Source organism: Equus asinus, chromosome 1 (assembly GCF_041296235.1).
Source record: "Equus asinus isolate D_3611 breed Donkey chromosome 1, EquAss-T2T_v2, whole genome shotgun sequence".
Classification (NCBI taxonomy): Eukaryota; Metazoa; Chordata; class Mammalia; order Perissodactyla; family Equidae; genus Equus; species Equus asinus.
In genome coordinates, this window is record NC_091790.1 from 126325071 (window position 1) to 126352073 (window position 27003).

Sequence of the window (27003 nt, forward strand, 5' to 3'; positions counted from 1 at the left end):
TGTACTTTCACACACAATCTACTGTATAATTTATAGGAATTGTTGGAAATTTTTGTCTTAGTCAAGTCTTTTTAAGCCTTGGTCAAAAGATAGCATCTCCTAGAGTGACTCTAGCAGACTATTATTTTAGGGAATAGGGTTTCTACATGATCTTTAAAATTCATCTGAGTGAATTTAATCTGTCTTTGGTGATAAATAGTTGATGCGTGAGTTTCCCTAATAAGTGACACTACCTTTGGGCCAACATACAACATTCTTTAGGGAATGATTTTACACAGGCAAAACTCCTGAAGGTATGGTAGAACAACAGAAGTCCTCATATCTGGATTTTATTTAAGTCTAATTGGGTAAAATGGAAAAAAAAAAAAGACAACGTAGCTGCAACTTTGAATCACTTTCCCAATCAAAGAAGAATGATCAATAGTCCTCACAGAGATAACTAGAATTTACTGACTAAAACATCTTGCTTTTTTAGTCCTATTTCCCATCACTGATTTTATTTCTTCTTTGCTCCACTCCTAATTTATATTACCTAATTGCATAATATGTATCTGTGGAAATGCTTTATTTTTTCTGTGACAAATGTGGGTCGTGTACATAGTAGGTAAATCTATTCTAAATAAATAATAAAAACCTCTATAAGTGCACACTAATCAATACATGATCTGACATGTTTTTAGAATAAGCATTTCATAAGATGATAATGCTCCATGTTTGCATGCTCATTGGTTTGTGCAAGCCACTTAATGCAAAGGCAGACCTTGAAGAATCAGAATTGGGGAATATTATATTTAAACTTTGTTTTAAAAAGTAAGGAGCCAGCCCTGGCAGCCTAGTGTTAACCACTTAGTGTTCCGCATGCTCTGCTTAGGTGGCCCAGGTTTGGTTGCTGGGCGTGGAACTACACTACTGTCTTGTCAGTGGCCATGCTGTGGCAGCAGCTCACATACAAAAAGAGGAACATTGGCAGTGGATGTTAGCTCAGGGTGAATCTTCCACAGCAAAAAAAAAAAAAAAAAAAAGGCAGAAATTTTTATATGGCATTTATGTTTGAGAATAAATTAAAGTTTCTAAATTAAAATAATTTTAAATGCATAAATCTGATTAAATATACAGTAAGTCAGCATAGTATTTATTAAAAGAAGACAGCTGACCTATAGGAAAAGCAGTGGTCATCTTTAGATAATATACATTAAATACACTTCGTAAAATGTTATCAACTTAACCCTATGTAATAGACCTTGTCTAATTTCAAACAAAATAAAAATAAATTAATACCATTAAGAGAAATAATACAAATCTAATGTGTAAACGAATCAGAAACCATGTAAAAAAAAAAGAAGAATTAGGAAACAATAGGACAATAGCTGTTTAACAGGCTTTTAAATACACTGAATAAGGACTAAACACAAACTAGTAAAAATATAACAAAAATAACTTTTATATCTTCAAGATTGGATTATAATGAAAGTAGGCAACTCATATAGCATAAATAACATTTACTGTTAGTTATGTTAATATAAAGTCTTTAAAATCATTGGATTTGTGACCTTAGATTGTTAGTAAATTGATCAGAATTGTGTTTGAAAGTACAATTTCTGTGGGAAGGACAGATAGGAGAAGCGATTGTTAAGCTTATGCTAACCATAAAAAATATTGAAATGAAAAATCTATCTACCAGCAAGTACTATGGTTTAAGACATTATGTTTGAGCTAAAATTGCAATTTGTCTCTTTAAATTCTTGTGGTCAATGACCATTGAACTATGGTATTTTAATAAAGTAAACATTCGGTCTTACCAGGACATTGTTATCAAAGCAGACATCAGGCCCTTTTCGATATCTGGGTTGCTTAACCATATCACAGGGGTCTGGACCATCAGCTAAAGAAACTTGTTAAGGAATATCAAGTTAGTTTTTCTCACAATATTAAAAAAATACAATGCAATATATTTATTTCCCAAAGCCAGCAAGAGATACCTATGTCATTACGCTAGTCCAACACAACCAGTTCAAGCACTTAGGAATTTAAGAAACTAAATTGCCACAAATTTTCTCCTGTCAGACGAGGGGCTGTATGAAGAAATCAATTCTTTTTTATTTTTACTGCACATAGCATGGTCCCTGGCACACAAGAACTACTCAGTAAATATTTGTAGAATATTAGTGGATGAAATGCACAAATGATGCAGAGTATAAGATAGGGGCCTACATGTAAAACATAGCATAAGAGAGGACCAAGGTGCCTCCTATTTAGCAAGACAGAAATATAAACTAATTTCTAATAATAAACATCAATTCCAAACATAGGTGAGGACTATTTTTAATGGCAAAAATTACAGCCATTTTACAGAACCTCTGCCTACAATGTTTTAATAACCATTGCACTGTCATTTAGCATTTTACTATCAGAAGTAGTTTTAGTGTTACTGCCATTGCAGTTGTAGCATATGACAGGATTTCCTTCTTTTCTTTAAGGCTGAATGGTATTCATTGTAGGTGTATATCATATCCAGCTCCATTTCTGATGACTGACTGTTGACAGCTTTCAAGCTACATTACTCCCTTTCCCTTCTGCCCCACATCTGGGCAACCTGATAGGGAAAACCGAGTGCTCCTTCCTTTGGCACGACCTGGAAGTTCAAGCCCATAAGTCCCAGCTGGCATAGACAAAAACTCAGCACTACTCCTCACCCACATATCAATCCCCAAGCCAGCTGTTCCTCCCTGCTCTCTCAAGCCATCTTCAGATCTACTTGGGAACCTGCACTGCTCTTTCCACAAAGCCTCATTATGCAAGTAGGAAGCTTTTCACACTCTCGGTGCATGTGTAGCATCATTTGTCTTGACATCCAAGCCAAATTTTGCGTGAGGGGTCCTTTCTGCCTCTGTGAGGTGATTGTAGCACTCTATAATATTTTTTTCTTTAAAGCATAAACAATGTGACAAGGTTAAAAATGCATTACTTTAAGATGGCTTTCTGTTCTGAACATCGCCGACATCAAAGGATACAAGTCTGCTCTGCTTGGATGAGCAGTCGTGTGTCACAGGGGCAAGTCCCTTTGCTCTCAACCATTATGAATATTAAGTTGGTGTTCATAAGTTTTTCTACATGAAAGATTCTGCAAAATAAATATTTAAAAATCACAGAAAATGAACATTATCTTTTGGGAAAAGAATAAAAGTACTTCAAATATTCTCACATATTTAACTGAAAGACAGAATATGACCTCTTGAAACACAAAGAATCACCAATGCAAACAGTAAAATAGAAGGAGAATGATTTCAGAAGAGGAAGATTATCATGTTTTACCATTTATCAGCATGCACATATTACCTCTCTCAAATGAATACAAAAAAATTGCAACAGGTGTTTTAAGTGTGACTTTTGTTTTTCAAGTGTTAGTCCTCAATGCAAAGCAAGTACTATTTAGTTGTTGAAACTCATAGAAAAAATGTTTTATTTTACATGTTTAAGAAATTGTGGGGGCTGGCCCTGTGGCCGAGTGGTTAAGTTCACATGCTCCGCTTCAGCGGTCCAGGGTTTCACTGGTTTGGATCCTGGGCGCTGACATGACACTGCACATCAGGCCATGCTGAGGCGGCGTCCTACATAGCACAACCAAAACGATCTACAACTGGAATATACAACTATGCACTGGGGGGTTTTGGGGAGAAGAAGAAAAAATAATATTAATAATAATAAAGAAAAAAAGCAAGAGGAGATTGGCAACAGATATTAGTTCAGGTGCCAATCTTTAAAACAAAAAAAGGAATTGTGGTATTTATCACTGAAAGTATGCCAAAGTTGCCTTACTTTATAGATAAGAAAACTAGGACCATGAAAATGGCTAAGCAGGGGCTGGCCGGGTGGCACAGTGATTAAGTTCGCACCTTCCGCTTTGGCGGCCCGGGGTTCACAGGTTCGGATCCTGGGTGCAGACATGGCACTGCTCAGCAAGCCATGCTGTGGAAGGTGTCCCACATATAAAGTAGAAGAAGATGGGCATGGATGTGAGTTCAGGGCCAGTCTTCCTCGGCAAAAAGAGGAAGATTGGCAGCAGATGTTAGCTCTGGGCTAATCTTCCCCCCCCCCAAAAAAAAAAAAAAAAAAAAGGCTAAGCATCTTGCCCAAACTAATGGCAAAATTAAAGTGCTATTCATCAAACTTTCTGTGAAGAGGGAAATGATTTCTGCTTTGTCAAATATGGTAAACAATTGCCACCTGTGGTTACTGAGCACTGAAATGTGATTAGTGTGATTGAGGTACAAAATTTTAATGTTAATTAATTGTAGTTGATAATTGAAATAGCACCTGTGGCTGCTAACTACTGAGTTGGACAACACAGATATAGACAGAATCAAGGGCTTTAAATTCCATGCAGTGTTTTTTCCACATCTTATGCTGCTCTGCCTTCTTTAGCAACCAAGATAAAAATGTAAATCTGTCAGTAAAGAGTAACTTCTTTGTGATTATACACTTTCAAAGAAGGGGGATTTTTTTTCTTTCTTCCTCACTGAACTTGGGACACAGCATAAAGCAAATCAAAAGAAGCCATGATTCAACTTAATATCTTGATTACATTGATCTTTACATTCTACTTTAACTTTGCTATTACTGGATGTCAGGTAATGAAAGGCCCAAGGACTCTGAAACTCTTTTTCATGTATCCATTAAACAATTCTGTTTCCTGAAGTTGACAGCCTGATATGCTAATCTCTAAACAAGATGGTCTGTTTTTTCTGAGTTCATCCATGACTCCTCCCCTTTCCTCTCATTGTCATATCCTCGAACTCCTCCTAGGACACAGAGGTTTGCTAAAATAAGTCATAAAAACATACTGACCACATCTATTAAAAATTCATGCAAGTTTAACTTAACCCCTTCCTGAAAGTATTTTTTTTAATTGTTATAAACTTCTTTTCTGAATCCCGTAGCAATGAAGTATTCCAGCCCTGTCACCTGCTCAGATTACCTCACCTCCTCATATTTCCCCTTCTCTGTATTAATGTTTCTTCTAGAATAACTTGGCCTCAGTCACTAAAAACAAAGTGTCCCAACTCTGTGCCTTGTAAATTGTGACTTTCTGCTCCATTCTCAGGGATCCTGTGACATGAATTATCACTTTCCTTTCAAGACTTCAATAATCGCCACCTTGCCTTTCTCCCCTATCCCATTACAACCAAATTAAATTCTCCATCTCTTCCCAAAAAGTTTTCAAGATGTTTTATCAATACTGATGACTAACAGTAACTCTGACCTTAGGAAATGATCTCCTAGTTCCTTCAGTTTAAAATAAAAGATACATACAATTCTAAATTTATTGAAGACTAGAAATAAAACAACACCCTCCCCACCCCGAACATCTTTTGGAGAACCTGTTTAGTGACCACAGGTAAAAAGAAATATTTGGCTTAAAATTAGAATTACTTGTATAATTAACTCTAATCAACTTTATATAGGAAGGTTTTTTGTCTGGGTTCTTTTAGACAAAAAATACATTAAAATATAATCAAATTTCCCTATGTTCTCCCTAAAAGTGGGTGTGATTATTGTGATAATATAATTATTATTATAGTTGAAGGGACTACAACTTATCAAAGTTAGCATTAATTTAAAAAACTGTAAATTTTAAAAACCTACACAGAAACTGAGGATTTCTGATGTTTTCAACTTAAAACTGTTACTCATATCTCTGTCTTGAACAAGAATCTCCATTATTTCTGTAATGATTATAAAAGTGAATACAATTTTTAGTGAAATAAGACTAGTCTAGAAATATAGAAACAAATTACCTGGAACAGTTTCCACAGTCTAATACACCACTGAATGATTTGCTATCATTATCGAAGAAATACTGGGTTTGTTCAGTAATGCAACTCTGCTTTGACAGAGAGGCCGTAAAATCATCCTCTTCCATCTCAACTGTGGAGAAAACAAGGGCCATCATTATGAGAGGACACTACAGTCAGTCCCCTGGAGCCTTCATTTCTCAGGGAGCAAAATAAATGTCTAAGGGCAGGTGCCTCGACTGGCTTGTTTGCTGCTGTATAATATAGAGGCAGCCCTAACAGGTACCCAATAAATATCAATAGAAAAAATTAATTCAAATACAACTGAAAAATGGAGGCCAATGTGGCCTGGGAAAGTTTCTAAAGCGTTAGGAAAGTTTTGAAAAGAAGATTTCAACCTACAAAAGAGTCAAGTGGACAAACTCTGTCTCCTACACTTCCTCTCTGAGTTCGTAGAACTCAGCACAACCAAAAAGAAAATTTTAATGGTCATTATGACAATATCTGAGCATTTACCTACCTGCCTCAAGAAGTCGTGGGAACGTCAAACTCAAGAGAAGTTGCTGTAGAATCGACCTGGATTTTAAATATGAATAATTATTGATAAAAATCTAGATATTTTCCTTTATAAATTATATAATAAAAACCTGAGTATTTTTGCATATATACATAAACACATATTTCTTTTTCAAAAAAACTGAGAATTTGCTAACAGAAAGTTTAGGAGCATTTTATATAAGTATTTCTTAAATTATACAAAACATCGTAAATTTTTCTGTAAAAGTCATGAAGTTGGATGTGTTCATGACCAAGAGAAGGAGGCACATATATGTTTGAAGAGGTGTAATATGAAATGACATTGTGGAAAAGTGGTAACTCTAAGAGAGAGAAAGTCAACAGTTCAGTGCATAGGTTTCACATTAAGGATTTTCTCCTTATTTTAGTTTTTAAAACTCTGTGATGGAAAAAAGATGACTTTGTGCCATGAGTTTGCACACTGTTTACTTTACAATATAGAATATATTTGTAAGTACATAACGTGACATTCATGAAATAAAATATACATATTATATATAGGGCATATGACGTGTTTTGGTTTTATAATAAATGGTGAGTAAGCCAAATATTAGTATAAAATCATCTGGATCTGAGTTTAGGAAAAAAAAAGGCAGGTGGTGGTTGGGGAGGAGAGAGATTATGGCCAGAAAATGGCATAAAGGAAATCAAATATTTTGGGATTACTGTGAGATTTAGAAAACCTATGTAAATTAATATATAAATATCATTGTCACTTCAGAAAGCACCATTTTCACTATTTTTTCAGAAAAATAGGAGTTTTAATCTAAAATCTTTGCTACTTTAATAAAATGGTATAATTATTTAATTTTAGCTAGGAAAACCTCAACATCAAATGTTATAGATTAATCTACATAGAATAAGGCATTGCCAATACAGTTGGATAATGATACAAAAGAAAGGAAGAAAGGAGGAAAGAAAGGGTGGCTGGGAGGGAGGGGGGGAGGGAGAGAATGCATCCCAGATACAACAGGAGATTTAGTTACTTGACTGACCAGAACCAAACAATGACAAATTTGATCTTCCAGACTATCCACAGCGCCTCAATGAACAGTTTAAATGTCTTATTTCCATAGGTGGCAGGGTATAGGTGAGGGGGCATGAAGGAGGTAGGCAGGGTAGAATCAGTAAAAAGAAAGAATTAGACCCCTTTCAGCAAAATGATGCCTCTAAAACTATGCCAGCCTTTGCATGAATAGCAAGGAGGTAGAAAGATAAGTCAACATGCCATGATTTTGATCAATGAAGACATCTAATTTGGACATTGAAACCAACAAACAGTAACTTTCTATAGATCAGCACACCTAAAATTTAAGGAATTGAGTATAATATTAAAAAAACATGACAAGAGTTTAAGGAGATCTATAGAAAAAAAGAAGCCTCTGAAGAGGCTGAAGTTTGCATAACCATAAAATTGTTTTCATATGAAAAATTGAGTAATTGTAACAGTTTTACAGTGACCACTTAAGAAAAACTATTTATAAATATTACCAATATGTGCTATGAGAAATGAAAAAAAGAAACTCCAAGAATAATTACTTACATGTCACAAAATCTGTATTTTCACCAAATTCTTTACTATTTCACAACACCTTTCTCTCATTACCAATAAAACTACAATTTTGACTTACCAGGCAGCAGCAGTGGCCCACCAGCCAATCTGTAATATGTCTGCTATTGATGGCTATAAAATATGATAAAAAGCCATTACATTAGTCTACACTGAGCATGCCTTTGAGAGAAAGGGATGAGTTGGATATTACTGACCACATATGCTGAGCGATGCCCTGCTCCTTGTTTTGGTGTAGCTCCAGGTTCACACACTGACTGATAATCATAAGATTTGTTGAAAGCATAAACTGATATATTAACCAGGTGTCTCATCAAACTTGGATCAATCTCTCCAAAAAATCTTCCAATCTGGTACAGAAAAAAATGATAAACTTTCAAATGTAAGCCAAATATTAACACCTGAATCAGTACGATGAAAAGAAATAACACAAAGAAACTGAATTAAAACCACTCAGGAGCTTAAAAACAAAAGCAAGGAATAAACCTGTATATGACACTCCAAAAGAACTCAAATGAGATTAGGCGTTCTCATTTCTCAGAGGCTCTGTGTGATATTTGTGGAAGGAATGGACGGTTTACTTAGCATTAAGGTCACAATCAAATGCCTCCTGAGAAGAGAAAAGTAGCATAAATAAGAGAAATGGGTGGGACTAGAAAAAGAAAAGGAACTTGTAGGGCCTGTGATGACCTGCACCTGGTCCCATCGAAAGGGGGAACGTCTAGGCTAATGAACTCCAGCCCATAAACACTGTCAGTTAGGAGAAAGGTCAGTGTTGAGAGGTTTTTTCCCTTTTCTTTTTAAGAGAAGCCAGAAATGTAGATTCAGAAATGAAATTAGTTGGCAAGTAATTCTAATTTGTTTAAAACCCTGTATGAGCCAAATAACCTATGTGCTGCCAATCTGCAAATTTGGGACTAGAAATTTCATCAGTTTCAAGTCAGCCATGTATTAAGTCAGACATTACTAATTAATTAATATGTGACACTGAGAGCTCAAAAATAAAAAGTTCACATCATGTTAAAATTCTTAACTCTATAGTTTAATAGTAACTGTTAGTACCAGAAAGTAAACTCAACTAACAAATACCAAGAAAAACTAGATTTAAGATGCATTTCTTAATGGTTTATATGGTATTTAGCACTTTAAAATTTATTTTATGACAGAAATAAAGCAACTCATCAATTTCTATAATGGTTTTAAGGAGTTTCGTAACGTTGATCAGGGAAACACACTTTGGTAACAGTGCTTCTCTCCCACTTTAGGTACATACCTGGTTAGTATAATCATCATGATTTGCCATCAAAAGAAACCCACCATCATCTAAAATCACACAATCCATTACCTATAAAAATAAAAATGACAGTTAACACATTTTTAGGAAGGTTAGGAGACTGCATTATCATTATTCCATTATATGTAGATGATTATAACAATAAAATTAGGAAAGAAATTCAAATGACTATCTTCTCTTGAACATATATGATCTAGAGATTCTGATGAAATAAATGAAGGGCATGCACTGATGCATATTAAACCCTCAGGGCTGGATATTCCACCACCATCCATCTAGTTAAAACTACCAGCTCACTCTGAACAAATCATAAGAACAAATCAGAAATAATTTTTTGCCACTCTAAGGTCAACTAAATGATCCAGGAAATTGGATAGACCAAAATATTTAATAATGTATACTTATTTTATTATTTTAAACACATACTTGAGATTTTGACAGGAAAGATATTTTTAAAAATACATTTTAGTCGCTATGCTTCAGACTAAAAAAAAAAGAAAAAACAGCAGAGTGAGGATATATATAACTATTTTACACTAAAAATGTTTGATTGGATAAATTGAAATCAAAAAGCAGAAAGCAAAACAAAAAATGCCTGTGACTGAGGAAAAAAAATCATTCATCCTGAAATGAAGAATAAATTCCCAGGCAGTTTAAATCATGTTTAAATGCATGAATCACTTTAAAAATATTTATTGTATAAAATCACGATTAAAAACATTGTTTTCAGTGTTGGTGACATACGCATTCTATTTTCCTAATGTAGAAGCAACTTGCTAAAACCTTTGCTCTAAAAACAGTCTTTATAGTCTACATAAAATAGACAAGCTATAAAAAGAATTAAAATTATTGGCTATAATTTCGCACAACTAGAAGTGATAAAATGATATGAACTCCCTACCTCCCTTGGAATATGCACAAACACATAAAAAGATTAGAAGAAAATAGTGGAATTCATCCTTCTGATTCATTCTTAGAATAATTTATCTACTATTATTCTCAGAGCATCTTCAACTTTTGAGCAAAAAATTCATATTTGCTTTTTCAACTTCTCAAACAGAAATAGAAATAGAAAACAATGTAAAATCCAATCTATGTAAATGGAACATTATAATGAATTATATAATTCCAAGGTTTAGTTCCCAAAATTTTCTCATCACTATAAATACATTGTGAACAAATTCAGAGAAAGTACAAAAGACAAGGGAAGATTGCATTGATAACCAATAAGGATGGTTTGGTTAGAAACTTCCCACGTAGGAACAGAGCTAAAGGTAAGTATGTACAAAAGAACATAACACAATTAAGATTCAAGAGAATACAGTCCATACTGATATGGCTTTTTTATACCTTCCAATAATATATGAATTTTTTTAAAAATAAAAGCATTTAAGATTAGTAAATAAAAGCATATAATTCAAACTCTTATTTATGAATTAGTCCCCAATGCCTTAGAATAATTTCTTTTAGCCTTTGATTAAAATTCCTGTATTTTTTTAATCACTGAAGTCTTAGCAAGAGTAATACAAGAAAAAATTATAGTTAATTTTATTTTAAAGTTTTCTTACATCACTGTTTCTTTTGCAGTCACAAACTGGACCAGCACACTGAAAAACAAAAACACAGTTATCACCTCACATTTTATAAAACATTGGATTTTAATTATAGTCATTAATTATTACCATGTAACAATTAGAAAATTTAGACTAATTTTTTGATGATAAAAGGGCAAATGACAATCTAGTCCATAATAAAAAAAGATAATTGCTTTATCTTTAAAGTCAGAAAATATCAATTAACAGATATCTAAACTAGCATTTCAAATTATAATATTGAGATATTTTTCTTTTTATTGTTTATCAATTTACTATTTAAACAGAAAATTTTTAACAAATAGAATTTCATAATTATGCTTCAATGTAGTGGCACTGAAAATTTATTTTGCCTCTGTGTAAGACTTTACTTTTATTATTTGCATTTAAGATTTTTAAGTGTAGCTATGAATTTTTGTTAAAAAAATTATCTTACCGGATCCCTGATTGATGTTTTGGTGAAATTCTCTATCCAGGAATTTACATCAATTTTAATTCCAACAACTGAAAAATTATGTAAAGAAAAATTGACACATACATTTAAAAAGTGTAGTTATGATTTTACATATCTATTTTTCCTCTCACATTTGAAAATTCCTGAGTAGGCAAACGTAAGTTTCTTGAGATTAAAAAAGGACATTAAAAAGTTGATTCGAATTAATTTAAAAGGCTGCAATTTTATTTAGCTACAATATAATATTTGCTCCATGATAATTCAGATATTTTATACAATAGCATTAAATTTGGGTTGAATATAAAAACATTATATTACAGAGATATATATCTTGGGGTTTTCATTAAGAAATAATGCTAATAGCTCTTAAACTATTAAACAAACTTCATTTATAATCAAAACAGTTTATTCATTTCCCACAATCTGGCCAATTAACTAATATAGATAGTAAGCCAAAAAAAATTGATAGTGACAGGAATAGCCTTATAGATATGAGGTCATTCAGTGGAATGTTTTAGGAGGCTTCCCTAACCCGACCAATGCATGCAGTTTAAGAAATGTTTGTTGAAGAGTAGGTCGATGAGTGGTTGGGAGAGTGGGTAAATGAAGGAGTAACTTAGAGGAACAACTGTGAGTAAATGAGCAAATGAGTGAATGAAGAAAAGGATGAATGAATTAGTAAGTGATGGAAGAAATCTATATAGTTGAATCACTGTGGGGTAAAACTGCCCTCAGGTGCAGGAAGGCAATTTATCTATCTTCTCAATCTGGCCTAATATATGCTTTTTTAAAATTCAAACAATACTGAATCATACAGTGAAAAAAATTTTTTACTTTATTTGTATCCACTCATTCCAGCCTGCTTCCAATTCTCATTGATGCTCTGTTTTACAATTTGTTTTGTTTTCTTGTTTGATTTGTTTCACTTTACCAAAAAAGTCGTTTTCCTATTTTATTGTTGTTTTTTAAAAATAGATTCCTACCTAATTCTTTTTAACAGAGACATAGTATAGATATGCCATAATTTATCTTTTCTCCCAACGATGGAAATTTAACTTTCCATGTTTAAGTTATTACAAATATTCAAACCCTTGGTCATATAGCCTTTTGTGTATTTGAAAGTATCTTGGAGGATGGGCTTGTACAGTGCAATTGCTGGATCAATCCAGCATTTAGGATTTTGATATATGAAACTAAATTAACTCCATAAATTTGTGTCAACAGTGTATAAACACAGCACTCGTTTGACAATAACTCAACTCTATAACATATCAATTTTATTTTACCCCCAATCTCATAGGTAACTAAGTGTACTTTTTAAAATTTGCAAGTCTTTGACTTTATTTTGGCTGAGGCTTTCTGATGGCCTTCCTGATAAGCATTGCCAGTTTTTAATATAAACATTAGGTCACCGTTAATTTTGGTGATGTGCATGTGTACAATATATACGCTTACCTGCAGGTTTAAGAAGTTTTCCTTGGATATATATTTCCACAGCTTTGCTTACCATGATGCCTGATTCATAAGCACCAGGTCCACTTTCTAAAAAAAAAGAAAAACAGAACTATATAAATCCTATATAAATAAATCAAATAATATTGAGTTTATTTTGATAGGTACAAGTAGATAGCATTTTGCTTAAATATTCTAGCATAGATATGCCATAAAGAAGTCTGTGGTCTCCTCTTTTCTCTTCTTCCTCTGTACACCAGGCTAACTGAAGTATCCATGAAGTATCCATGAATTACATTACATTAATTACATTAATTGACTTTGGGTTGTGAAGGAATTATTCATCTTGGCTACATTGAATTCATAATAAAATGGATTCATGACTAATCTCAGCCTCATGACATTTGCTAAAATATTGAGGAGGCTGCTGAAGTGAAGTGGAAGGATTGATCTTAGATTCCCAAAACTGCCTTTGCATTTCAGACAATATATTTGCCCTGGGCAAAACTTTAAAATTCTCCGAACTTCAGTTTCACCACTTGTGAAACTGAGGATAAATAATACCTACCCTCAGAGAGAGGTTGAGGGATTAAATGAGAAAGTTTTGGGCAAGGAACCCAATGATATATTATAAAATACGGGCTTTTGCTAATTTTTATAAATAATATATTTAGCTAAAACCAACTAAAGGTGGAGTAAACTGATTAGTTACATTTTAAAAAATTTATTAAACATTCTTCAGTATATTCACAGTTTGTGAAATGAAGGATTATCTACATGTGTTTCTATGTATTATGTATGCCTGTAGGTATGCTGTCTCTATGTTGATGGATGACTGCTTCTTGTGTGTGCATTTTACCTCCTCAAGTCAATGGACGCTTGTGTCTTTGCAAAGTCGTACATGTAGTATATGCTTAATAATAACTATTCTGAGCAATTAACTTAAAACATATTGTTTTGGGGTAAAGCGGGTAGTAGCAGTAATTTATTTTTTTAAAAAAGGGAGCTGAGAAGGCTGAATTCCAATGTAATACTTACTGTTAAAGTAGGGAGCCGTGAAAACATAGTTATCATTATCAAGACTCCTTTTATAGAAGCTGTCCTCATATGTTTCTGGGTTTTCTTGCCAATTTTCTCCAGCCCTAGGGAGGAAATGGTTTGTCATTTTTATTCTTTAATCTACCTGATAACCTATTTTTCCCTTTGTGGACATTGTCGAACTTTACAGACATGTCTACATCTCTGGTATGTTTAAAGAAGTTAGTGGTAATTGATGGTGTAAATGATACTCATTACTAAGCAATACATCAGCATAGATTTATAAACGACCAGAAAAAGCTGACTCCTAGTTTTACTCTGCCATTTACTAGCCAGGTAATTACGGACAAGTCAGTTCAGAAGTCAATTATTATTGATAAGCCTACCTAGCCCACCTTATGGACTGTTCAGAAGATAAACAGAGAGAACATCCAGTGAAAACAATGACGTGCTATGCAAATATTGCCACTAGGCTATGACCATGACGTTCATTTAACTAGGTCAGCTTGTGTCTACAAAGAAAGATCTCTTAAATTTTGTAGTATGTATGACAAGCAAAAGTGTCACTGAAGAATCATATAATAGCATATTTAAAGAAAGAGAGTATTTTAATAACATAAGTACTTTAAACGACTTCAATGTGATCTACTAATAATCGGTTTCTCTGAAGAATGGCTTCCTTATACAGTAATGTACAGATCCTTGGAGTAGTCTTTTGTAATTTACTGATTTTTATAGATATTATTTGAACTTACTCTTTGGGATAAACTCGGGTAATCCCACCATCAGTCACAACAAACCGCGCTTTCACTCCCTTGCTGGAACAGAAGACGGATGAAGGGAATTTTTTATTTAACTTACTCTTTGTAAGATATTAATTTAGGTGTTGGTGATACAAAGAGAAATAAAATGAGTTCCTAAAATAAAGGAAGCCAAAGTAAATACATCAATAAATGAAACTATATTTTAACAGTTAAAATATCTAAGAAATAAGTAAGTAAAGGGAGGATGCTTAAAGAAGACATCTCATAGGAAGTAATGATATAGCTGCATTTTGAAGATAGAAGGGGAGTTAAGAGAGATGACAGAAAGCAGGAAGACATTGAATGTAGAGAGAAGAGTATGTTTAAGGGAAAGGTAGTGAAGAGTGATAGTATTTGGTGTAATAAAAGCATAAGGCACAAGCTGAGAAACAATAGGAAGTGAAGTTTCAAGCACAAGTTTCTTAAGAGTGGTCAGCTCATGAATGATCTTGAAATTCATGCTGGAGAGCTTCAACTTTATCCTGAAGTTAAAACTGCATTTTAAAAGAAGACTCTGGTTAGTATGTGTTGTATAGAGAACAGACTGGGGACTGTGGGGAGAGGAATGGGAAGGACCAAAGGCAGAACAATCAGCTGCTGTAATTTCTTAGACGGGGGAATTGCGACCGTGAGTCTGAAGAAGGGGGAAAACATTGCTGGAAGAAATACTAGCATTTGGTAATTGATTGGAAATGGTGTGGAGAAGAGACTGTAAATGAGGAACACAGGTTTCTCAGTTTCTTGACTGGGTATATGGTAGTGCTATCAGAAAGCCAACTGGACATTCGCTAGAAACCCTATTTTACCGCAAACACTGAAACACACACAAATACCTATTTAATTTGGTTTATCCACATTGTAATGTATATACCTGTAAAGTTGAGTAATGGCAGATGTTAGTCCTGACACACTCCCACAACTGAAAATGCAACTTGTCAACAATTGCAAAATGATTTTCTTGAGAAATTGTTTTAAAGATAAATAATAAACTTGAAACTTATGAGACCTATTTCACAAAAATTTCCAAGAGAGAAGCTAAATGGAAATGCAGAATATATATTTTTTATTAATAAGAATAAATACTTACATGTTTTTCTGCTTACTCCAGTAATTTTGGACAAGTTCGTTTGTAAAGCCTGCATCCAGCAAGACTCTATTAATCAAATTCGTGTTACCTAACAGAAAAAGGATAGCCTCAATTACACCCACACAGTTTTTTAATTAGTATAACAATGAGACAAATATATTCTCTATTTCCAAAAGCAATTTACAGTTGATAATATTTCTATGAATTTAAAAATATATCCTATATTAATTTTCTGCATTTTTTTAATATTGCTCGTCTCGCCTCACATTTTTCATACTATGGACAGAATTAGTAGTGGAAGAGCCAGTTTTAAAGGAGGCAAATTATTTTGTAAACTTCATCAAAAAGATCTATGAAATATGCCAATCAAGAAAAAAATGAGGAAATATTCTTTCTCTTTTGTTTTTGTAGGTTAGTATGGTGATTCCAAACCATCATAATACTTCATAGACAATTTTACATATAAATATAAATCAACATAATATACATAGTGTTTCTTTTTATTTGTTTTGGACAAGGAACAAAATAACTTATCACAGACTAACACTATTCTAAGAGTGGCTTTTGGAATTACTGATATTGGTGAAAGAACACAGGCTTCAGGTTGTCTGGAATAACTGAAGAGTATATTAGCAAAAGGTCAAAGATAATGGTGTGGATAGATGATGAGGACCAAGGGTCAATTAATACACATTCTTAAGCAAAGAAACTTTCTCCTGGTTCTTCTGAGCTAAACCCATGAAGCTCTGAATAACTTACAAGTATCCTCTGAAACTTCATAATTCTGATAAAATTTCATTTTATTTAGGTAGGAAACATATGATTTGACTTAATATTCTATTACTATAAGAGATAGGGGTAGGATAGGCTGGAAAACATTTTAGTTGTTTTTTGGTTTGTTTGTTTTTTGTTCTTTTTGCTGAGGAAGATTTATCCTGAGCTAACATCTGTTGCCAATCTTCCTCTTTTTTGCTGAGGAAGATTTGCCCTGAGCTAACATCTGTGGCAATCGTCCTCTATTTTGTATGTGGGTTGCTGCCACAGCATGGCCACCCACGAGTGGTGTAGGTCTGGGCCCAGGAGTCAGACCCGGGCTGTTAAAACAGAGCATACTGAACTTAACCACTCAGCCATAGGGTTGGCCCCATTTTAGTTGATTTTAATTATTTTAATTTAAAATCTCTTTCACCCAGGATTAAAAGGTAAATTTAATCCATTATTTTAGACTTCATTTCTATTCATTTTAGGAACTTTACTATTATATTATTTTAGAAGATGAATCACTTTAAAAAATAGGCTTTAGAAAATGAATGATATAATTTGATTGTCTCAAATCCTTTTGGTAAAACAAAATAAATGAGATCATTATTCTAAGTTGTAATATAAATCAATATTTCAAGTAATTTCATAATTTTGATCATATTTTCATTATGCTGTAAGTCTAAAATGTGTCTTGAAATATGTCCCCTGCAGCTGATTACATAAAATATATAGATTATCAGCATTAAGCTTTACTGTTTTACACACACATATAATATCTCACTTTTACATTAGTTCAAAAATAAAAGGGAATATGAAGATAAATACTCTATAAGATAAATATTTAGATAGCTTAATAAATTAAACATTAGGTGACAACTGTAATTTCACTGATGAATTGTCTTTTATAAAGCAAAATTAAACTTGACTGCACCTCTTTGAAAAAAACTATTCAAATCACAGATTTCAATCACTGATACTTACTTTTAGAGTTAGCTTTATGAATTATTTGATCACATGATGTAAAATATGTTTGAGAAAAATCTATAACATATAACACTGTCAGAGGAAAATATAAATTATTTTATACATATTAGCTCTTTTGTATAATTAAATCCAATAAAATCTCAATTTTTAACATGGTTATATAGTCACCTCAAACATCTCCTACTAGATCATAGGGGAGGCAGATAAAAGGCAAAATGAAACAAAGGAAGAGACTGGAAAACAGATAACAACAGTATGGATATTAGTACTCATACTGAAAATATTTTGTTTAAATGTATTTATACTTTCCTTGGACCTAGAGGCATTCAACTAAAGGAATATTCAATAATATTATTTCAGTTCTCTCTTGGGAATGCCTGTTACTTACTAATAGGAAATAAACAATAACATAAAATAACACTGAGAAGTTTCTGGCTCGGTCCGAGTGAGCGCACACTGAGTGGGCAGGTGTGGAGTCTCTCATGCTCAGATGTGATCAGTGTAGACTTCATCTACCCATGACAGGTTTTCAGAGGAGCTAATTCATGTTAGAGGTGCTAGGAAGTTATTTCTTTTTATGAGATAAATTTAAATTTGAGAGGTGGCTTTAAGAATGGATTTTCATTTTTTATAACTAGGAAGTGTTTTGTTTAATCCTTCCTGATAGAGAGAAAAATAATTTTAAAATAGAAAAGAAAAGGAAGAGAAAGAGAAAGAAGAGGAGGAGAGAGAGAGAGAGAGGAGGGAAAAGGGAGAAAGGACAAGGGGTAACAAAAAAGTCAGGTATGTATACTTTTTTTTTTCAAATTATGTTTACTAGGGTAATTTTTGCCAGTAGCTAGTTTTCCTATTTCCTTTTGCATTATACTTTTTCCTGACAGTACTTTCATAGGATTTTTTTTTTTTTTTTGAGGAAGATTAGCCCTGAGGTAACATCTGCTGCCAATCCTCCTCTTTTTGCTGAGGAAGCCTGGCCTTGAGCTAACATCCGTGCCCATCTTCCTCTACTTTACATGTGGGACGCCTGCCACAGCATGGCCTGACAAGCAGTGTGTAGGTCCACACCCGGGATCCCCACTGGTGAACCCCGGGCCACCAAAGCAGAACGTATGAACTTAACCGCTGGGCCACGAGGCTGGCCCCCATAGGGTATTTTTAAGAAGAAAAAATAATTAAGATTTTTAAATGTTTTAAAAGGCAAGAATCCATAAATCTCTATGAAGTTTCATAGTATGAATGATGCAAATTTCTCTGAAAGACAAATATAATGGTCAAAAGCATTACTAAAATTTCTTACCTATTCCAACTTGATTTATTTCATAAAATAGGAAATTATAGAAGCATTTTTTAAGATATAAAGTTAACTGTGATCAAAATAGAATGTCAAGAAGAAAACAAACTCTTAAGTGATATATCTTTATTTATATCTTCTTTTTATTCTATCCATATTAAAACTCATTATATAAATTGGAGGATATAAATAAATCAATAAAAACGTATTGTATGTTTTCCTCTATATAGTAAAAGAAATGCAATGGAAAACCTTTAAAAGATTCAAAAGTAAGTTTCTTACATCTGAAAGGAGAAAAGGTAATCATATCCTATTTATATTTAAACATTTCTATTATCTGACTTTGAAAATTTGATTTTACTTAATAATGAAATAAAATTTCTTTACTATATAAAGGGCCAAATTATTACATTTTACCATTAAATTCATAAAGCAAATAAATAAGCCAGTATAGCAACAACTAATCTGAACTAAGACTTGACCACTTTGGATATAATCACAGTGAAGCAGTTACTTTGAATTAATGCATACTTACAGGATGGGTTGTTTGGAGTTTTTCTATCAATAAACTCATTGAAATTTAATAGAAACTCAGTGTTATTTTCTGATATTTTAAGGTCATTGCAGTAATCTCTGAAAAAAATATTTTAGGATATTAGGTATTAAAATCAAAATTAAAACAAAATGAACATAATAATTACAGGAAGTGAAACCACTGGGTTTTTACGAGCTATATGACTTCGCAAGCTGCTGAACTTCTTGTTACATCCATATCCTCATCTCTACAATGGAACAATTCTTTGACCATGAGTGGTAAACATTATAGACAATATAAATTAAACACTCGGCCTCTGAGCAGTAGGTGCTCAATACATGTTAGCTTTTGTTGTTACACTATTATAACTGAATGTTGTAGGTTTACAAGCTTCACATAGAAATTGAGAAATTTTAAAATATTTACTTATTAAATATCAAGAATAAACCCCTTATATGTTAACATTTTTATGAGAAACTATTGTATTTTTGAACAAAAAAAAACATGTAGCCCCAAAAAGTGGCATCATTTTACCTATTCGGAAATTGCTTTAATTCTTGACAATAGAGGACAAGCGTGCCTCTGTAGTCAGTAAAGATTTTGTTTGGCACATAAAAAAAAAAAATGTTCTCATACATATATGCAGTTGGAAAAGAGAGGATTATCTTATTAGTCTTTTCAGATAATTATGGCTATTCTTTTTTGATAACATACCAAAACTTATCTGTAATTTCTTGATAGTTATTTGTAATATGGAATTTGAAACAATATCAATGAACTTTTTGTACTGTTACATTAAAAGTCAATGCACTGTCTTATACTTTGAATGAGTCTTTTGCCCATCTATGATTTTGTAACATCATAAATTGGTTATTTGGAAAATATGAGTCATGTAGATCTTCTAAATGATGACATATTTCATTAAGCAAATTTGAAAATTCACATTCATTAACATCTTCACTGATCTCACCAGATAAGTCTCTAACTATTGAGAAGCCGTTATGCTCACAGTAATGAATACAACTTTCCCAAAATTCTAATTTTTATTTGAAAGCTCAGATTTTGTCATTGGCAACAAATACGCTCAGTTGTTTTCTTCAAAGAAAAGGCTTACTTGATTGATTTTTCAGAAAATGTTTGCCAAATATCCAAGTTACCCTCTCAAGTAAAATCATACTTCATGAAAAATAAAAATATTATTTTTATAAAAAAATAAAAAATATTGCAGCTCTCAATTCAAACAATCACACAAATGTCTTTCCTGGTACACAGCAGAGCTTCCATTTTCATCACACAGAACATTAAAAGACACATACTCAAGGGTAAAGCTTTAAGAAAATTAATAAATTCTTACTGCTTCAGTCAGGGATATTTTAAAGTGAAACTGGCTTTTTCCCTGATGTGGGTGTTTGGCAATGAAGTTTACAATGGCTACCAGTACACTTTAGTGCCACTGCCTTGATTTCTGCTAAGGTATCAGCTCACCATTGGTTTTGTACTGTCAGTGCAAATGTCAATATGAAGATAAGATAAGCATTTAACATTGCTAGGAAAATAGCTTTGACTTTGTAAATTCTCTGAAAGGGCCTCTGGAACCCACAGGGTTCTGAGGACCATTTTTTGAGAATTGCTGTCCCGTGTTTTGGAAATTCAGAATAAATATAAAGCAACATAAATATAAGATTACCATGATAATAACTAGGTTAATACAACCAACAAATTGGATAATAAAATATTCAAGAAAAAATGCAATTAAACAGTAAACATTTTCCGATGCAAGGCCATTACCTAAACATAAAACCTCAGAGAGTAGAGAGGAATAGAGTGTCAGAACTTCAAAGAAACTTCTTGGCTCATGGAAAATTTTAGTTCAGAGGCAAGGTTTAGAAAGTTTATATGATTTATACTCATTTTGCTATTGACAGAGGTAAATTTGACTTCTTCCCACAAGGCTAGGCTGTTTTGGAAATTAGCCTGGAAGTCAAAAGGCCAATATATTGAATTATAATCTCACAGAATTAGAAGTTGATGGCAAGCCTTTAAGGACTAAATAAAATGTTGCAAATAATTATTAATAACATGGTTTTTAGGATTACATGTTATTATTTGAAGGCATTTCTAAAATTATCTTTGCTCATTTAATCCCAAAAGTAACTATCAGAAGGTATTTAATATTTTAAAGGTGAGAAAACTGAGATTCAAAGATATAAAAAGATTTACAGAAGGGTACCTAACTAGCAAATGGTCAAGCCCTGAAGAGAAGACGAGTCTTCAGATCCCTGATTATTGTGTTTTACCCATACAATGTGCTTTGAATTTTCACTTTGTGAACTTTCAGTGCTGCAAAGCTCCAGGCCAAAAGCAATTTTAACCTCTAAATAGAAGGCTTTTAGTCTTGTGAGCAATTGTGAGCAAATGTAAACAATGTTATCATGTTGTTTTTTTTTATTCTTGCTGGCTGGGTTGTGTACAATTTTGTAGTCTAAAGATATTATGGACCTGATGTTTACTAATGGCAAAAGCTGTGAAAGTATTGAAACTATCAGTAAGGAGAGTTGTTAGAATGGCAGCAAAAGTGAAAGAATTTAAACAATGAAAATGTGAGAAAACGCTAAAAAGTTGTGAGTATCAGTGGAATGAGTTCTCCAGTTGTAAGAATAATTCAGAAGGACAACAGAAAATCACCCACCATGTAGAGTATGGTGCCTATGCAGTAGGCAATAGTAGTAAGAGCCTTATAGAAATATTTGAGATGTGAATATGTGGCCAGACAAACAGCATTGGTGTTGGTTGCCTGTTAGCCTAATGTTTGTTCAACATGGGGCAGGGAGTTTGACAACTCGAGATAATTACCATTTCTTAGATTCTTGTCCCAAAGGAATCACCCCATGACAGTGAGTGGCAGGTCAGTAACTGTTGTTACCACAACTGCTAAGAAGTTCCCCCAGGACATGTGGGAAGACATGCTAACACACTTTCTATAAAGCACTGTTTTTCTAAAAGGGATCAATTTTGCACGTATTGATCATTAGTTAATCTCTTTTAGGTAAAGAATTCCTCAGAAAAGTAAAGCATCAAAGTGGAGAAATCTTTGGAAGGCTTTAAAGGAACAAATCAAACTTCAATTTGCTGAAAATACCTTCCGGGCCTGAAACCTGTATAATCTCTTTTGGTCATTTTGTATTTCTTACTACATTGGCTTTGTAACTTAAATGGCTTTGAAACTAAAAGACCCTTGGTATTAGAAATTTGGCAAATCATTTATTTCTAGAATACTGACAATGAGTTTGTTCTTATTCTATTCAACAAACTTACATAGGTTATTTCTTTCTCATTCTAACTCATCTTTGAAATGCCTTTCTCATTTCTGATTAGCCAAGAAAGATAGCGAAATTCATCCCTGTTTTCAAGTTTTCATCCCTATGACTGTGCCTCCTAAAGGTAGGACCAATCCTCCATGTGTCTATATTCTCAACGTTTTCCTTTCATAGTAGTTTTAAAATTTAAGGAAACTGCAAAAACAGAATATTAATCAGGATCAAAAAGCTTAATTATTTTGAAATTAACAAAAATGGTTCTATCTTTAAAATTTGCGAGCTTTCTTCTTTGAATTATTTTAAACTAACTACTTTTTAACACCCTTTATTAAATATCACTTCTCCTCCTGCTTCTTACTACAACCACAAATAATAATGACTTTTATTTAGAGCTCATATCCTACCAATAGCTTGCTAAATACATTGCATGCATTATCTCATTTAAAGCTTATAAAAACTCTATAAGGTAGGTATTATTGCTATTATCATTTTGCAAGGAAAGAAACTAAGGTGCAAAGAATGTGAATTACACAGCCATGACAACGAAGATCTGGGAAACAGACCCAGATAGTTTTGCTCTAGAGTTTGCTACACTGTTTCTCATCAATAACAGTGACAAAAATATATGGCCAGTGTCCTATATCACATAAATGTTTGTCTTTTTTGCTCATTTTTTCCTTATGGTAATTTTCTATCACTTTATTTTCCCCCACTCTTAGAACACACATTCAATGCTCACTTTTCCAGAAAAAGTTTCCTACAAAAATATTTTACTCAGACAGATTGGATGTTCTTTCGAGATCCCTAAGCTTTTATATCTTCAATGCACATAAATTTCTAAAACTGTCTGCTAATCTGTGAAATGGGATAATAATACTAACATATTATAGACTTCTTTTGAGCTGTAGATATAATCATGCATGTAAAGGGCTTAACACATGTTAACTGAAATGGACACTCACTGTTTTGTCCTATAAGCCACATTTCTTCCCGTCTCTGGTATTTATTCCTTCCCTAAACACATAGGAAAATTCTAGTCTTCCAGTCAGTCATATTGATTGAATGTGGCTCAGGCCACAGAAATGGTCATATGCAAATCCTTGCTGAACTAACAAAGTCTATTGTCTATTAACTGGGAATTGGAATTGAGAGATATATTTATCTTCTCTGTGAGTATCTGGACTTCTGCCATATTTTTCACCTTGTTTAATGGTGAAGCTGAGAAAGCCAGTCTGCACAGTCTGCTATTTAATAACTGAGAGAGATGAGTGAAAATGCTGCCCAGAGAAAAACACAGATCTGAGATGGAGAGTCTTATCAATACAGCACACCTAATTTTGATCTCTTCTTACATTTTTGCTATGTTAATATTCTGTGGGACACTGCTCTGTCCTTAATATTCTCCTTTCTAGCTAAAATTAGTTTTAGCAGTTAAGTTGCTCAAAATTACTTGTATCAAAAAATTGCTAATATTGCAGGTATTATTATTAAGAATATGATTTTAAAAATATTCCTCATATATTTATAGATTCTCCATTCACCAAATATTTATGTAGCCTACTGTGTGCCAGGCAATGCATTTGATATTAGGTATTGAATGGTAAGTCAAATAGATGCCTTTGTGGCTCTGTTGGGGAAATTAAATAAAATGAAATGTGACCAGAGCTTTAGTGTGGGGAATATAGGACTCTATGAAGCAGTCAGCAAGGATGCCTAGCTCAGTGAAGATGAGAAGGAAATTCCCAGATCAAGGACTTTGAAGTTGGAGTTTGATAAGGTCTGGATGTGTTTGTGTACAGTCCAAAACAGAAAAGAAATTTAGTGAATGGAAAGAGGTAAGGGGGAGGAACAATGCATTTAGGAACTGAGAGAAGTTTAGTGTGGCTGGAATTTAGTGCAGAGGTTGGCAAACTCTTTCTTAAAGAGCCAAATAGTAAATGATTCATGCTTTATGGGCTATAAGGTCTATGCTACAACTACTCAATTCTGCCTTTTGTAGCAAAAGCAGCCCTAGACAATACATCAGCAAATGAGGACGGCAGGGTTCCAAAAAAACTTTATACATAAAACAGGCAACTGATCTGCAGATAGTTTGATGGCCCCTGATTTAGAGTACAGGAGACCACACTGGTAAACTGGGACAAAGTGACAGAGCATTTGAAAGCTGTGATATAAAATACAGATTATCATGAGGACAGTCCTGAGCCATTGGTTAGTATTTAGCAGATTAGAAACATGATTTTATTGGAATTTTAGAAACTCTGATTACAGAAAGGAGACAGAATTGTGAGGTAGGGGGACCAGGAGGTGGGGGGATCAATTAGGAGGCAGCTGTAGTAGTTTAGGTGAGAGGAGGCAATGGCCTGTGCTAGGACAAAGGCAGCAGAGTTTGCCAGATACACTCGATACTCGTAAGTTAAATTCTATTTGGCAAGACTTGGTCATTGATTAGAGGTTAGATATAAAGGAAGGGGAGCAGGCAGAGACAACTATCAGGTTTTAAGCTTGGGCATTTGAGATGATGGTATTTTCTTCATTGAGGCATCACAGGAAGAAGAATTCTCCAGAGGACAAATGTTTGGTAGATATTGAATTTGAAGCACATTGAAGAGAAATTCCTGTGAGCTTTCCATAAACATGAATGTCTAATATTGAAATACATAGAGTACATATAAAGTCTGGAAATAGATACACTGTTTGATCCTATATTGTATTGTAATGTCAATAAACCACATATTATGTTTACTTTGTTTCTAGATATTTTGGCCATCCTGTAGGTTTGGGAGCCATCACTCCAAACTGTAGGCAGAATGGGTGCAGAATAAATGGGTGTCTGTGGTTGTGTGCAGAATCAGAATAAGAAGATAAGAGAGCCTAGGCCAGCAACTTCATGTAAGCGATCTGCAGAAGAAAGGAAGCTCATGGAAGAGACTGTGACTATGCAACCAGGGAAGAAGAAAACCCAGAATAAGGGAGTCATCAAGCAAGAAGAGGCAGAGTGTCAAAGGAAGGTGCGATAGCTCTATCAAACACTGAAAGGAAAGTCAAGCAGAAGAAGCTGTGTTTAAGGGAAGAGTAGCACATGAAATCAAAAATATGCTTTGTTAACAGAGATTTCTCAGAAAATTATATATATATTCTCTATTTTAAAAAAGCACCCAAAATTCAGATATTCTCATGCAGAAATAAAAGAATAACTCAGACCAATTTTTATGAGCCTTGTTTGAGTTTTTAGAGTAATTTCTTTAAGTATAAAATGTGAGAAATTAATAATGTAAGCTTCTGAATCTATTTTATTCAATAATTTAGCCTAGATTAATAGGAAATATGTTAATTTGAATATTGTATGTGTCTGCTAGAGAGTGGAAATCAAAAAACTAAGGAAAGAAATGAGAATAAAGAACACTTGTATAGAACAGAGTTTCAAATAATTTCATGAAAATAGAGGTAGGGATAAAGATGTATATTAGGGATAGAGACAGGAGATTATGTGAGAAAGAAATAAAATCGGGGAGGAGAAAAAAGAATATTAATCTGAAAAATACGTGAGAAAGCATCACTATATTAAAATGTGTTTTCCCAGAAACTTGTGTTAGAGTATTAAAAAAAATGAATTATGAGGTTAAATGAAAAAAAAAAATGAATTATGAGTCTAGCCTATGTGTATATATACCCATATATATCTGTATGCATCTATGTCTATCTGTGTGTATGTATGTCTATATGTGTATATATAGTTATGTTCATATGTGTAAATTTATATAAAGATACATATAGAGTATGTTTGTGTGTGTATACATACTTACAAAGGCAAATGCCCAATTCTTCATTATTGTGGGATGTACTGTCATTTCCAACAGGAGCAAAGATTACATCTATTTTATTCACCACTGCATCCCTCAGTCAGCATTGCTTAGCACATAGTAGTTGCTCAGTAAGTATTACTGAGTAAATGAATGAATGAACAGGATACTATTTCAGTTTTGAAGTTATTGTTCCCACTGGTTCCATAATTTGGCATGGAATTAATCCAGAGCAGTCTTGATCCCAACTCAGAACAGTTACTGAAGGCCTATCCATCCCTACAAGCTATAAAAAAAGAAAACAAAATAAAACAAAACCAACCTTGGTGCTATGAATGTATAGCCAGATTCTTCAAAATTATCTGGCTTCAGTGTTTCTGAATCTGCAAAAATAATGTTACAGCATTAGATAAGCAATCCGGAATATACACCCTGAGATTCTATGACAATAAGAAGGCATTAGAATAACCTAGAAAAATGGAAATAAACTACTTATATCCTAAATTGAAACACATCAATTAATATAAAGGTCCTCAATACTTCACAATATAATAAAATCCATTTTAATTTCATAACATGGATTATACCAGTTATACGAGAAAAAATGCTATCTATAATTTTCCCATTTACTAACCCTCCCATAACCAAGTCAA

The 27003-nt window shown here is 33.3% G+C and overlaps 1 protein-coding gene across 22 annotated transcripts in view; it reads right to left on the minus strand.

Annotated features, from left to right (window-relative positions):
• CACNA2D1 (calcium voltage-gated channel auxiliary subunit alpha2delta 1) overlaps positions 1 to 27003 on the minus strand; it is a 516207-nt gene that overhangs the window by 19124 nt on the left and 470080 nt on the right. For 19 of the 22 annotated variants that reach the window (XM_014855387.3, XM_044768108.2, XM_014855384.3 and 16 more), the window contains 15 exons: positions 26673 to 26733; positions 19231 to 19328; positions 15659 to 15746; positions 14524 to 14586; positions 13769 to 13872; positions 12734 to 12820; positions 11261 to 11328; positions 10801 to 10839; positions 9212 to 9283; positions 8136 to 8288; positions 8000 to 8052; positions 6313 to 6368; positions 5796 to 5925; positions 3012 to 3121; positions 1800 to 1882 (listed from right to left, as the gene is read on the minus strand). In XM_014855387.3, coding sequence (XP_014710873.1) covers positions 1800 to 1882; positions 3012 to 3121; positions 5796 to 5925; positions 6313 to 6368; positions 8000 to 8052; positions 8136 to 8288; positions 9212 to 9283; positions 10801 to 10839; positions 11261 to 11328; positions 12734 to 12820; positions 13769 to 13872; positions 14524 to 14586; positions 15659 to 15746; positions 19231 to 19328; positions 26673 to 26733 — 1265 coding nt within the window. Of the gene's footprint in view, positions 1 to 573; positions 993 to 1799; positions 1883 to 3011; positions 3122 to 5795; positions 5926 to 6312; positions 6369 to 7999; positions 8053 to 8135; positions 8289 to 9211; positions 9284 to 10800; positions 10840 to 11260; positions 11329 to 12733; positions 12821 to 13768; positions 13873 to 14523; positions 14587 to 14627; positions 14686 to 15658; positions 15747 to 19225; positions 19329 to 26672; positions 26734 to 27003 lie in introns of those variants that run through there. The other 3 variants (XM_070507328.1, XM_070507379.1, XM_070507385.1) reach the window with 3 other exon arrangements.